The sequence below is a fragment of the Misgurnus anguillicaudatus genome, chromosome 22 (assembly GCF_027580225.2).
Source record: "Misgurnus anguillicaudatus chromosome 22, ASM2758022v2, whole genome shotgun sequence".
NCBI lineage: Eukaryota > Metazoa > Chordata > Actinopteri > Cypriniformes > Cobitidae > Misgurnus > Misgurnus anguillicaudatus.
Window position 1 is genome coordinate 2029691 of NC_073358.2, and position 15315 is coordinate 2045005.

Below are 15315 nucleotides of genomic sequence, written 5' to 3' on the forward strand. Positions count from 1 at the left end.
GCTGTAAAAACAAACCACACGACTGCAAAGACTGAAGCAAAGGATGAGAAAAATAAAAAAAGCAAGAGGTAACAAACGACCTTCTCGCTGGCTTTCAGGAATTTGCTGTGATTTACAGTCAGGTGAAATAAACGAAGGAAGCGAGATGTAAAAAAGTAAGACCCATGACGTAAAATCGGCTCGAGAATCTGCCAAGACCAACACACACACACGTACACATACTCGTGCACGCTCGAGGGTCCTGTGCATTCCTTCCTCCTACACGAGCACACGGCCATTTAAGGATCCAAATCATCTGGAGTCGTGAACGCAGACGTAAAACTCGTAGATCATTAGCTTAAAAGCACACAAAATAACAACTATTTATAATTGTCAAGCGAATGTAAACTTGACTTTAGATACTCGCGCTCTCGTTCACAAACACAGTCCAGCACAAGTAAACACCAGTGTTCTTAAAATAGCCGACTCTAGATGTTGGTTAAAGTTCAGCCGGGAAAATGCTTTAAATATTGAGCGAATCTGGCTTGAGAGTAAAACAAACACACACAGTGCCACCTAGTCGACAAACACTGGATAGTAAAGCCTTACTGACATAAAGCAAATGATATATGCAATGATGCATAAATACAGTATGAATACATTAAATGTTTAAAATGTCAAACAAATGTATAATAAATGTAGCACTGTAAATGTAAAATAATGCAGATTATTTCAGAAAATATTTTTCTTTAGTTTATAGCAGGGCTAGTCAACCGGCAGCGCACGGGTCAATTGCAGCCCCCCAATCATCTTTATCTGGCCCCCCGGTTCATTCATTTGCATTCATTTATTTATTCCACTATGGTCAATAATCATAAATTGAAGGCTGGAATGAGCTTCTCTTCCATTTTGGCAAGGATTTACAATTAAACTGAAATGTCAAATGACTGCCACTAGGGGGTGAACTCCAACAGTCGTGTCCGAATGTCGTGTACATTGGAAAGGTGGTTTATAGCCTATATATTTTAAAAATAATAATAAAAAAACATGAAGTGCAATTTTAGTCTTTAGGAGAAGACTGGCTATATGTTGTGATTGCATGCATATGTTCACTTGAAATGTAACAATTAATAAATGAAAGTTAAACAAACAAAAGCAGTTTAAATTAAAAGCTCTGCATTACAGTTTGTGCTATACAAAAATACATGTGTTGATTATTTATGATTATTTTAATTATTTATGATTATTTACACTTGCACTTTTTTGTGTAATGTTCATAGTTGAACTATTAACATTTGGCCCTTGCAATGTTAAACTGCAATTGTTTTTAAAATATTAAAAAAGAAATATATATATTCAGTAATTAAAAGGCAAAATACTGGATACAAGATTTTTGCATCTATTTTGTTTTTTAATATATGACCTATAACAAAAAGTATCACAACATAGGTTAGCCTATAACATATTTAATATTTTATACAGGTCAAATAGATCAAAGTAAACATAAATAAATATATTAGGGGTAAAAATAGGGGTAAAAGTTTGGTGCGCATTATATTTACATTTTTTAAAATCTGGCCCTCGAGGAAGAGTAGTTGAAGACCCCTGATTTATAAAGTTTTATCGTAATGGCTTTAAAATGCACAACTATAGGGAGTATGGCACTTAAACAAGATTTAAAAGCACAAAGGCAAAGCTTGTGTTTCTGAAAATCCACTTACATGAATTATTCAGTAAAATACACATTTTAGACTACTTTTTTTTGCAAACCCCTGTTTTGAAAGGACAACCGTACAGCAACCTTAACAGTGATTTGCAATGCATTATGGGTTCGAAAAGCATTACAGTGATTAACTGTATGCATTATTTAAAGGAAGCAGCAGACCTACAACATATAAAGACCCGTTCATGATTAATATGATTAACTGAAGCCAATAAAATAGATAAATATAAATTAAATGCTTATTGCATTGAATGAGATCACGTACAATGCATTGAATCATACAGAATCCATGCATGCATAATAATGCTATTAACAACCTATTTTAATGTAATTATTATGATTATCATGAACTGAATTGATGTAGATAAAACCAGAAGCATGTAGTTTAGCTGTATGGTCATCATATGATATTCTGTTGGCACAAATATGTTTGATTTTCACCAGTTTACATGAATTTAAGACTTTTTCAGAAATGGGATGATCACAACCAGTTTTTTTCGAGAGAGCACGATGCAAAACTCGTCACATTATGTATTTAGCCCATCATGTGCGTGGCTCATCATGTCAAAATATGTGTTCGGCACGTCATGTGAACCTATCTGCATCACGCGTAATGTCAAAAAACGTGCCTGCGGCAGACGCTTCAAAGGGGTTTATGATAAAACATCGCTTCATCTCATGTGTAATCAGAGTTTAGTGTTAAGTGAGTGTCTTTTGTGAACGTGAGCGTCTCTTTTATCATGAACACTTTCAACATTTCGATATTCAAACACTTTTTTGTGCAGCAGGCACTTTAAAAATTGCAGGATGAACAACTTGGTTTTGCATGTCAATTTAACCTCCTATTTTAAGTTTTGGCTTGTGATAAGTTGACATAATTCAAGTTCGAGAAACATACAAATATTATGTTGATTCAACAAAAATGCTGCATATTTTTTAAAGTGCTGCTGTTTTTCTCCTTTTATTAGTATTTATTTTGACTGTAGTATTCTTGTGCTCTCTAGTCAACATTATAGCTTTAATAAAAAAATCCCAGAGAAAAGGGAGATGAACAAATTTTAGAGAATGTGTGAGAAAATATAACTTTTAAGTTATGACATTTCATCATATTTCTCATTATTGTTCTCTTATTTAAAACCAGAAGCTATCAAAGACAATGTATCACTGCAAACAGTGTAAAATGAGTTATAACATATTTAGGTTTTACATGGATGGTGTCAGGATCAGGCTGGTATGCACCTGCTGGTAAATGCTGGATCTGCACGTGGCCTACTGTGAATACAGCCTCTCATCATGAACTTCATGACTTCATGCTTTTTATAATCTTACATTTAAATCAGAAGAGAAAACTCTCTTGGCCCTGATCTGTCAAAAGTGTGAAATGTGACACTAAAATGAGTTCTATTAATATTAACCCTTCTGCATTCTTCAAATTTACTACCCTTTCGTTATGTCCTGGATGAAAACATCCAATAAATTAAACTGCTGTAAAGATGTATTCAATTTTTTGCATTAATCTATTAATCAACCTCTGTACTGATCAAAACTACTAAATGCTTACAAAAGTTCCAGGATTTTAACTTTTTAATTGCCAAGTTCATAAATGATGTCAGTGATTTTGCGTAAAAAAAACACACAAACTGACTTATTTTCAATATAAAACGCGATTATACATACGTGATTTTTTTTGCTTTTATCCCAGTCTTGGGCATGTCAAAGATTAGTAAAAACATTGGCTTTGATGCATTGTTAGTTTTTGTGCAGCGTCAGATTTTATAGTTTTTTCTCCCTCATTTATTGTTCGTGGCACACACACAAACATAAAATCTGAGGCTACACAAAAACTAACAATGCATCAAAGCCTATGTTTTTACTAATCGTTGCATGCCCAAGACTGATAAGAGGTTTAAAAAACAGTTTACAATCACTTTTTTTATATCGAAAATAAGTCAATTTGTGTGTTTGTTTGTTTTTTAAATCAGTGACAATGGGATCTATCATACACCCGGTGCAATGCAGCGCAATGTGCGACACAATTGTCTTTTGCTAGTATCAACCTGGCGCAATGATCATTTTCACATTTAGCGCCACGTTGTTTAAATAGCAAATGCATTTGCGCCCAATTTTGCTCCCATGGGCGTTCTGGCTCTGTAAACGAGGTGTGTTCAGGCGCATTGTTGGCGCGTTGCTATTTTGAGACAACTAAAATAGACTACGCCATTGGTCAACTAAAACCTGGTCTAAAGTCAATGGCGCAATATTGTTTGTGTTATTTAATGAGTGCATTAGTAATATGCGCCTATAAACGGGACAACAACGCGCGTTTGCTTATCACACACATGGATGCACAGCAGCGCACAAATGCATTTAAATGTGAAAAATTAAAGGATTAAAATGTAAACGATTATTATTGAGTCTCTTGGACATAAATGAGGACAGATTATGAGACGTTAGAGGGCGTAAAGAGCTGCTTCACCTGTAGCCTGGTAAGTAAATAAATGTTTTGCTTAAAACAAATGCATCTATTTTATTTTTAAATGTTTTTGAATGTTTCCTCACGGATTTATTGTATATGATGACTCTGTACCTGTGGATATGATGAGATGAGAAACATTTTTAAGTAATGCTTTTAAAAAAAAACATGGCGCTGTCCGAGTGCTGAAATGCTTTGGCTCTCCGCACGTTTGTAAATTCTTTATCTCTAGTATTTTTAGAGTACAAACCTTTTCTTGCATATTTGCAAATTATTTTATGAGATTACAATGATTATGTAGGATATCAATACATTTACAGCAATTAAAAGCCTGCTAATTTTACATCTATGACTGAAAGAAAACGACTTTTAAAGGTTTTAATACCAAAAAATAACCATTTCAATAAAAATGAAAACAATTTTTTTAACATTAATCTTAAACTATTAGGCATGACACCAGGCGCAACTGGCTTTTAAAGGGGATAAGAGCTGAGACTGTCATTGGTTTATTGGGCGTTACGCCCAAAACACACCCATTACTCATTAGGAGAATAGGAACAACCCTTTTAGGCCGTGCGCTTGTCAAATAAACCATTTTTCCCCTCGTTAAATTAGCAAATCGGACACGCCCGATTAGACCGTGTGCCGTGCGCTTTAGACCATGCACTTAGACCGTTAAAATAGGGCCCAATATTTATAAACTTGGCAATTAAAGAGTTAAAATCCTGGAATTTTTGTAAACATGAAGTAGTTTTGATCAGGACTAGGGTTGATTAATAGATTTATGCAAAAACAAAATATGATCTGCTATATTTTTGTTTAATTAAGTGGATGTTTTTTTTATCCCAAACATAACGAAAGGGTAGTGAATATTTCCACTATGTATTTTTGATGCATTTTCCCAAAATATGTGTCAATATATGATTTGTCACCAAAAATCATTTCATTTGGTGAAACACAGAGAAAGCTGTGGCCAATTTAAGACTCAAAAGCACCCCATAGTGGATGAAAACGTCCCCAACATAACATAATGCTTGATAATCAAACCCATCGCTGTCTTAGTAAACCACACAAATAATTAGTTAAAGCAACTACCATGATAAACTGAAGTTTGAATAATTTGGGCAAATCCACCAGAGTACAGTAAATAAGAGAATAAGACTTACTTTTCGTCCAGAGAACAGCATATACAGCTGATGCATGGACCCTCCGTTCTTTATCAGCTCTTTCTTCAGGGTTTTGGGTGATGGAAGCGTACCTGACGCATCCATACAGTTGATGGCGTTGTCTGATGTGAAGCAGGTGGTGCGGGGGTCCTGCAGCAGGCTGCCCTCGCTGTGCGTGCGTCTGCGTAGTGAATTCTGCACGCTGAGTCCGCCCGCGTGCTTCTCGCAGGATGTGGCCTCCACCATGCTCCTCCGCTTACTGTCCCGCCGTTCCAGGTAGTTATCATCGCTGTCTTCCTCCTCTTCCTCGTCGTCTTCCTCATCTTCGTCATCATCCTCATCCTCTTCATCGCTGCCGGGGGTGGAGAGGCCGTCGGTGCTGAACGACCGATCCAGACGCAGCTCGGGAATGATGAAGGACGAGGAAGACGACGGAGGGACAGCGATTTCGTTGTTGATGAAAGCTTGTTTATCATCTTCACAAGTCTTCCTCTCTTCATCTTCCTCGTTCGTGCCGCCCTCTGTTTCTTCTCCCTCTTTGGAGGATGGAGGCGTTGGTAGGATCTCATCCAGCGGGGTGACATCGGCGGGTGGCGGGGTGCACGCATCGGCGTTTAGGGGGCTGCCAGGGGACCGGTCGTCCTCAGGGGTCAATCGCTGGCCCTCGAGGTCACGCGGCTCATCCTGTTTGGGTTCACACATCTGAGGAAAACAGAACTCGATGTCAGAACGCAGCATGTTATCATGGACACCGAATTATGTTTGAATTTTCAAGAGTCGCTTTTCATTTGTGCACATATTTCAGATTGTTATACTTGAAAAGCACTGAGCCCTAATTTCCTCTGTGCCTCTGGGTTTCTCTCGCACGACCTAAAAATACCACGGGTGAGATAGGAGCTTCATTCTTATAGTGCCGCTCTATTTATTGATAGGAGTGAACTAAAATATTTTGTATATCATGTGAGCAGGGGTTGTGTGCATCCTATCTTGTGACTTCTTGGTGATCCAATAACCTTTGAAAAGCATGTCTTGTGGCAAACTGAGCTTGTTTTATAAGAGCAAACCCTTCTGAGGAGCTCGGAGAGGAATTGATTTCCCTCCGGCTGTGGTTACGGCAATCTTAAAGATGCTGATAAACAGCGTTAGGTTCAGAGTTTGGATGTAAAACATGGATTAAATGACAGCAGGCAGAAAATGTTTTATGAAGTAAATAATTCGATTAGAAAAAATTTTCTGCAATGATGTTATGTTAATACAAGCAACGATTACAATAAAGCTTGCTTTAGCAAACACCACAAATGATCTAATCGATAACAGTGTGTGGTATTAGTTCACATTAGGTGCTTGTACAATCGTTTAACAGCTCCCAGGAAATCGTCTCATCTATTATTCATTCAGCGCACTAAGATGTCCAACCTAATGACTGGAAATTAATCTAGTATGCAACTTGTCAACAAAGTGAACAGATAAAACCTTTTCTTCTTGAATTAGTCAGCAGAATATGCGTGGAAGTTGTGCGGTGTTCTGTAAAGTGTCAAAACGTATTAAATAATGCAGTGCAGGTAAAGGCGGCATTCTCCACATGGCCACACGAGGCACTGTAGAGCACGTTGTGATGAATCGTATGAAGACTCTTACAGCTCTGAACTGTGACCTGTACACAGCCATTGTGTCAAAGCGGATGCTGAAAGATCAAAAGATCTGCAGGTCATGGATAATGCATATTCACAGGCTACGGCTGCTCGATTATGGGTGAAAATCATAATCATGATTATTTACTCAGTGACTTTGAAAACATGCATTTATTTAACCTTTTAATTAAAGGATTACTCCACTTTCATAATCCAGATAATTTACTCACCCACATGACTTCCAAGATGATGTTTTACGTAATACCTAACGTCACGCTGGCGCATCACATGGCTAGTGCAAGACCAAAATGTAGGTAAAAGTCCATATTTTAAATTTGTTTTGCTAGATAAGACCCTTATGCCTCGTTTGGGATCGTTTAGAGCCCTTAGAAGCTGCAATAGTTAGCTTGTCCGGAACAAAGCATTCACATAACTCGTCTGGGTAATATACTTATGCCGCAATAGTTAGCCTGTCTGGAACCGAGCGGATATTAACCCTCAATACTGTTTAACAAACTTGCATTTCATGCAAACGGCCCCTACGCTAATAGGATTTTGTTTCTCTCTCCCTATCTCGTCCTGGATCCGAGTACAATGAGACAGATCCAGATGCCGTGAAGGTCATCACACCACTAATCTACTGGCCTTTCTGTAACATGATGCCCAGCCGATGTCTGACCAACGGCCACCGGCCGCCCCCGTTTAATCTACTTATTCGTATATGTATGTATATACATATATTTTAAATGTTTTAATTCCCATAAAATGGTATCTATTATATAGTATATTCTCTAGAATCAGCTATGTCTGGCTCTCTTTCAAGGTTTTTCCCTCCTTGGACTTTTTCCTGCTGACTAAAAAAGCTGGGAGTTTTTTTCTCCTAGGAGTTTTTTTCAACCCCTAGGGAGTCAGCTGATTTTAAATTAACATATTCCCCGCTAGCCTTTTTTTTAAAGTTGCCCGCCAGCATTTTTTGTAATTTTAACAAAAGTTTCACAAAATGCATTCCAGAAATTTTTTCTTCTAACAATATATATACATACAAATATATCAAATGAAAGAACAGACCCTCTGCTTTCAAACAAACAATAAACAAACAAACAACCAAAAACGTTTCATCCTATCTATATTTTTTTCTTTGCTTATAAACTCTTAAATATGGGTATTTTTCTTTAAACAATTTTTTTAGCAAAAAGCTGAAATAATTGCATTTTTAAAAAGGAATTTTGTTAGAGATCAGATTCATAGCGATTAGCAAAACATACAAAGAGTTTAAAATTGGTTAAAAAAAATTGCTTCAGTTTTTTTATAAATTGGGTAACTAGTGGAAAATCGCGGTATTACAGATTAACATAAAACCTCATCAGGAACATGTTTTTTACAAATGTTTTCTCTTAATGGATGAGATAATTCATCAATGGCGGGAAAAGAGTTAACTTAGCACCCTCTTCTATACGTTACATTATTACTACGCTCGCTAGTGCAGTTTAATCTTAGCCACTGTTCTCTGCTGCTTATGTTGTCCACCGATTTTTTGTGTGTGTGTGTTTTTTCCTGCATTTACTAATGTAAAGCTACTTTGAAACAATTAACCAATTTTAAATTTAATTAATTTGAAACTGCAAACTGTTCACTGAAGTCCACTATATGGAGAAAAATTCTGGAATGTTTTCCTCAAAAAACTTAATTTCTTATCAACTGAACAAAGAAAGACATAAACATCTTGGATGACAACAATTGGATTGCAACATTCTGCAGGGTCGCAGGGGGTGGAGCCTATCCCATACTGTAGCTAAATGTAAATAATTAATAATGAATTGTGCATAACCATCAATAATGGATAGTATAACGAAATAAACATGTTAAGTATAAGGAGATTTTAAGGAGAAAATGATTATCATGTCTTCTGTTGTTGATTTTAAAGTCTGTTCGTCCGATGAAATGATCAACCACTTTGTTGTTTACTTTTAGTCATTTAAATTAATCTTATCTGAAGCGACGCGCAAATAAGGAACAAGCAATCTATCATACAAGAGCAACAGTACTGCAACAATGCCACGAGTAAACTGGAGCAGAGCAAAATCTAGAGCAAATGAATGCACAAAAAACAACAACAAAGAAAAAATGAGAAAATGTATTAATAGATATGTTTATAAGAACAGGTTTGAATGTGGCTTAGATTTAAGTATCAGTACAATACATTGTATTATATAAGATCATGCATGGAGCAGACAGCATGCACGGGAGATGATCTTTCTGAATGATCCCGTATGCAAGAAATGGATCTTAAAATTCAAATATTTAAGTATTTAAAATGTTTTGTGTATACACTTGACAAACACAAATACACACTGGAGTTTACTGAAATATTCAGTTTTGTTTAAAGGGGACATTTCACCAGACTTTTTTAAGATGTCAAATAAATCTTTGAGTACATGAAGTGAAGTTTTAGCTCCAAATACCCCACAGAACATTTATTATATCACGTTAAAATCACCACTTTGTAGGTGTGAGCAAAAATGTGCCGTTTTGGGGTGTGTCCTTTAAAATGCAAATGAGCCGATCTCTGCACTAAATGGCAGTGCCGTGGTTGGATAGTGCAGATTAAGGGGCAGGATTATCCCCTTCTGACATCACAGGGGGAGCCGAAGTTTCAATGAGCTATTTTTTCATATGCTTGCAGAGAATGGTTTACCAAAACTAAGTTACTGGGTTGATCTTTTTCACATTTTCTAGATTGACAGAAGCACTGGGGACACAATTATAGCACTCAAACATGGAAAAAGTCAGATTTTCATGATATGTCCTCTTAAGGGTGTGTAGTAGTACGTAAACTAGACCTTTCAATCAGATTTTCGTGACACACAAAACCTTTTGTTTGATACAGGAACATAAAGAACAAAATAAAAATGAATGTTTGGTTTACTATGACATATCAGAATATAATAGTCTTCACTTCCTCTTCCTGCATTAAACACTGTCTGCCGGCCTTAACTTCACTTACTGTCCTGACATCTTGACTATTTCAGCTGGTTTGACATCTTTTTCTAAAATGCGTTTCATTGGTCTAAATCTATATCACGAGGAATCAAACTTTCCCTCGGAGATAAGAGAGTTTATTGTACAGTATGTAAATATACAGTAAATTTATATCCACCCCTGTTCTTCTTAGCCTGACACATTTAGTACATACTGTAAGTACACAGCTATTTCTGGATCATGTGTGTACATGTGACAAATCACACTATAATACAATTCCCTGCAGCAAACAAAAACAATCATTTAACATTGCGAAACAACATGGCAAACCAATTTTTCCTATGTAATGGTGCAGCTATGGCATTCTAAGGCAGTGTCCACACATACACGGGTATTTTTAAAACCAAAGCTTTGGGGTTTGGCCGGTCATCCACACAGTATCAGGTGACTGAAAGTGAACTTTTATGAAAACTCCTGCTAGGTTGTAGATTTTCACAAACTCCGGTTTCAGCGTTGTTGTGTAGCCGGTGAAACTGGAGATTTGGGCTTACGATGTTGTTTGTGCCGAGGCGAGACTCTGCAATGGCTTCTGATTGGCCAACATGGCTTTATGGTTAGGGATATATTGCCATCTATTGGTTTGGCATGCTCTTGATAGCGCTTCATACTGGTTTTTGCAGATCTCACGGAAATTTGATTTAATTTATTTGTGTCCATGACACGAAATGTCACAAATGTCTTTTTCACACAAATTTCTATAAATAGCTTTTTGTGTCCGTGGGTCAACTTTCTTTTTCGTGGCATTTTATGTATTGTTTTCTTGTCGTTTTTTCCTATTTTATTACAATTGTCTCTGGTTGGGGTTGGAATCACTTTCTGTTATGTTTATAGACATCCTAACCCAAACCCCAACTAGTTTTAAAAGTGGAAGAAAAACATGTAGAAACCAAAACATAAAAGTACATCCTAACCCAAACTCCATATCTAACCCCAACCGACAATATTTTAAAAATGAGAAAACAATACATAAAATGACACAAAAAAGAAAATCGTGCCACAGACACGAAAAAGGCACGAAAAAAGCTGAATCTCATGCCATGGACACAAATAAATGTATCAAATTTTTCATGACTACACTGCAAAAAATTATTTTCAAGAAAAAAAATTCTTAGTATTTTTGTCTTGTTTTAAGTAAAATATCAAAAAATTCTTAAATTAAGATGCCTTTTCTTGATGAGCAAAATGACCCAAGAAAATATGTCTAGTTTTTAGACCAAAAATATCAAATTTAAGTGCTTTTGTGCATAAAACAAGACAAAAAATCTGCCAATGGGGTAAACAAATTTTTCTTGAATTTACTGTTATTTTTTACACGTTGTTTGTGTTATGTTATTTAACATATTATGTGTCATTTTTTGTTGATTTTTATTAAAACAAATAAAAAGGGACAAAAAATTGTGTCAAAAGTAACACAAAATGTGTTGTTCCAATAATAAAACAGATGTGTCTAGTATTGGACAAGACATTTAGTGTTGACTTAAAGCATCTTTAAAAGCTAGGGATGCATTGATACAAAATTTCTGTGCCGATAACTTTGAATGACGTCTACCGATAGTTAGCGATAGTTTTGCTTTTTTTACTCCATTTCAAATTGTGATATTCTAAAAACCTTGGAGTGCAGACTTAAGAACTAAAACTGTTGTTTGTCAAATAGTGGGGAAAATTTGCTTTTCTTGCCGATACCAATTATAGGCTGATATATTGGTGCATCCCTAATAAAAAATGGCTGATGAATTGCTAAAAATGCAAATATCTCATGCAAAATGTAATGTAAACAAAGTTCATTTTGAGTGAATATGAATAAAGTTTTATGATATCTACGTATTAAGTGCAAAAATGATCCAGAGATGGTTTTACATATCCATTAACAACCCCAGGATTTGCCTTTATAATGAAATGGTCTATTATTACCTTATTTGAAAGGGTCATGAATAATAATGTTGAGCTCTGCTCTGATTGGCTGTTTCTCAGAGCAGCTCCTTCAGTAGCTCTGTGTGTGTGTGTAAACAAATCTTATGTTTGAGTCTGTATCAGATGAAGATACAGATTTTGAAGAATAATCAATTGTTTGGAGATTGTTAATGGACATTTCTGAGTGGCAAGTTTGGGTATTTTTGCATGCACAAGGTTTACATAAGAAGGAGGAAACAATCGTGTTTGAGGCTCATAATATGTCATTACCATGTACACAACTCTTAGTATTCATCTATGCCTATAAATACAGTTTTACCTTCTACGGCACCTTTAAAAATAAACTTCATCAGGGCAAAAACCTCTGATGTTCATCATGCATTTAGCAACATTTCATAAAAAATGACCAAGTTAGAGATTTCTCATAGCTGCACAGTAACTCAGTATCATTATTATCAATACATAAATGTCTCGTTGTTCCCTCAATGTTTTTATCGGTGGGTGATGATGTCAGTACGACACATGTTAGGTTATCTCTGTACAGTCACGCTCAGCGTTGATAATCTGTTTTCTCCTGAAGGATTCTGTGCCTAGAAATCAACAGAAGCACAATGCTAGTGGACATTAATGTTAAACTGATTGATAAATCAATGGGATGCTGAAGTTAATTGGCTGCTGTCCCAGTGCTTCAACGTTCACAGAATGAGGCATATCGGTTGTCTTTATGACAGCATCTGTCCAGCATCTGAAACAATGGATTAAGGGTAACAGAACGGGTGAGGGGGCAAACGCATCAGAACGGACACACGCAGGGGCGCCGTGCCTCGCACACCAAACCATCACTACATCCCATCAGCTAACCCACTTACATGCCAAATGGGATAAGATACAGACACAAATGCATACACGTGCACACACAGAAACAGTATGATAAAACGCTCAGTGGCGTAGAAAATGATAAATATCACGGTCATCACTTTTAATAAAGACAATGTTTCCAAATTTAACCAAAAAAGAATTTTAGATTTATGACCTGCTCTCGGATGTTAAATATTTCCACCTGCTGTCACATCTTTCGTCTCTCATTATAGTTAATAAAGTTAGTTATCTACGTCATTGTGTGGGAAGATTTGCACAATACCAGCCAAATGCATACGCAAAGAAAGGTGGCATAGCTTTAATTCTTAGGGGGCGTGCACACCAAAGCTTTTATGCTTGTGGCAGGCGTATGTTTTCAATTGTTTCCAATGGAAGCGCAGCATTTTTCAAAACAGCCAGTTTAGACAATCAAAAAATTTGCTAATGGGATACGAAATAATCTTAACTTTCTTAAACACTTAATTAAAAAAAATCAAGAAAAATTTGCTTTCCTCATTGACAGATTCTTTCATTCATTACCCCATTTTTTGCTTGTTTTAAGCATAAGTTCACTTAAATATTATGGGTTTTGTCTTAAAACTAGATTTATTTTCTTATAAGAAAGTAATTTTTGCAGTGCTGGATTTCACAACGCGTATACACTGCAAAAAATGACTTTCTTACTTAGTATCTTTGTCTTGTTTTAAGTACAAATATCTTAAAAAATTTAAATCAAGATTAGTTTTCTTGATGAGCAAAATTACCTACAAAAATAAGTCTAGTTTTTAGACAAATAAATATACAATTTAAGTGAATTTGTGCTTAAAACAAGCAAAAAATCTGCCAATGGGGTAAGAAAATTCTTCTTGAAATCTTCCTGAATTGAGTGTTTAAGAAAAATATTTTTTCTTATCCCATTGGCAGATCGTTTTACTTGTTTTAAGCACAAGTTTAATTAAATTTTATGTTTTTTGTCTTACACTGCAAAAAATGATTTTCAAGAAAACAAATCTTAGTATTTTTGTCTTGTTTTCAGTAAAAATATCTAAAAATTCTTAAGTTAAGATGCTTTTTCTTGATGAGCAAAATGACCCAAGAAAATAAGTCTAGTTTTTAGACCAAAAAAATCAAACTTAAGTGATTTTGTGCATAAAACAAGCAAATGGGGTGAACAAATTTTTCTTGAATGTTTCTTGAATTTAATGTTTAAGAAAAATGTTCAAGATATTTTTTTCTTACCCCATTGGTAGATTTTTTATTTATTTTTTTTGCTTGATTTATGCACAAAATCACTTAAATTTGATATTTTTGGTCTAAAAACTAGACTTATTTTCTTGGGTCGTTTTGCTCATCAAGAGCATCTTAATTTAAGAATTTGTAGATATTTCCGCTGAAAACGCCATAAACACTAATAATTTTCCTTCTTGAAAATCATTTTTTGCAGTGTAATTCTAGTTTTTAGACAAAAAATATATAATTTAAGTGAATTTGTGCTTAAAACAAGCAAAAAAATCTGCCAATGCGGTAAGACTTTTTTTATTATTAAGTGCACTTCAAAAAACAAGATGTATTTTCTTGATAAGCAAAATGACCTAGGAAAATAAGTCTAGTTTTCAGACAAAAAAAACATACAATTTAAGCAAATTTGTGCTTAAAACAAGCAAAAAGAAAGAACATTTTTCTTATTCCATTGGCAGATTTGTTTTGCCTGGTTTAAGCACTAATTTACTTAAATTTTATATTTTTTGTATAAAAACTAGACTTATTTTCCTAGGTCATTTTGCTCATCATGAAAATACATCTTGATTTATGAATCTATGAATTTTTAGATATTTTTACTGAAAACAAAACAAAAATATTAAGTAAGAAAGTCATTTTTTGAAGTGTATATATTTTGACCTACATTTGGCAGGCACTTTCATACAAAGTGTCTTGGAGTGCATTAGAAGGTATGCAGTTGATCAGTATGTGTGTTCCCTGAGGATCGAACCCATGACCATTACGCTACTAACACAATGCTCTACCAAATGAGCTACAGAAACACCCCTAAAATAACTACACTTACCCTGTAAACTATCTGACACTTGACATTGATAGGAAAAGTGCTCACGCTGTACTTCTTCATGCAAAGCTCCTGTGAGGCTCGACTGACGCAAGAGCAAGTGTTTTTCACAATGCTTCTGAAGATTATTTTATTCACAAATGATAAATGGCGCCATAATGAGGTCATTTAGAGGGCAACGCAATACTGCTGTCTTCCTTTCTGAACAGACGTCGCAGCAGATGCACAGCCATGATGCATTAGCACGCTGTGTAGGAAGCTCATTAGTTTTCGCAACATAGCCTGTGTTTTGATAATTTTAGCATCTGATGTCAAAATATTCATAAAGATCCTGTGCAAAAACTATAAAAAGCCCAAAATAAAGAGACCTGAGGTCATGCCGGTTAATAGTTGCCGACATTCAGATTTTAACAGTAGGAACGCGTCGTACGTCTCAGTTTTAGTGTGTGCAGGTAAAACTGGACACCAAATGG

The 15315-nt window shown here is 35.5% G+C and overlaps 1 protein-coding gene across 5 annotated transcripts in view; it reads right to left on the reverse strand.

The window, feature by feature from the left end:
• rgs3a (regulator of G protein signaling 3a) overlaps positions 1–15315 on the reverse strand; it is an 86264-nt gene that overhangs the window by 45166 nt on the left and 25783 nt on the right. For all 5 annotated transcript variants that reach the window (XM_055200307.2, XM_055200303.2, XM_055200304.2 and 2 more), the window contains exon 2: positions 5342–6043. In XM_055200307.2, coding sequence (XP_055056282.2) covers positions 5342–6043 — 702 coding nt within the window. The remainder of the gene's footprint in view (positions 1–5341; positions 6044–15315) is intronic.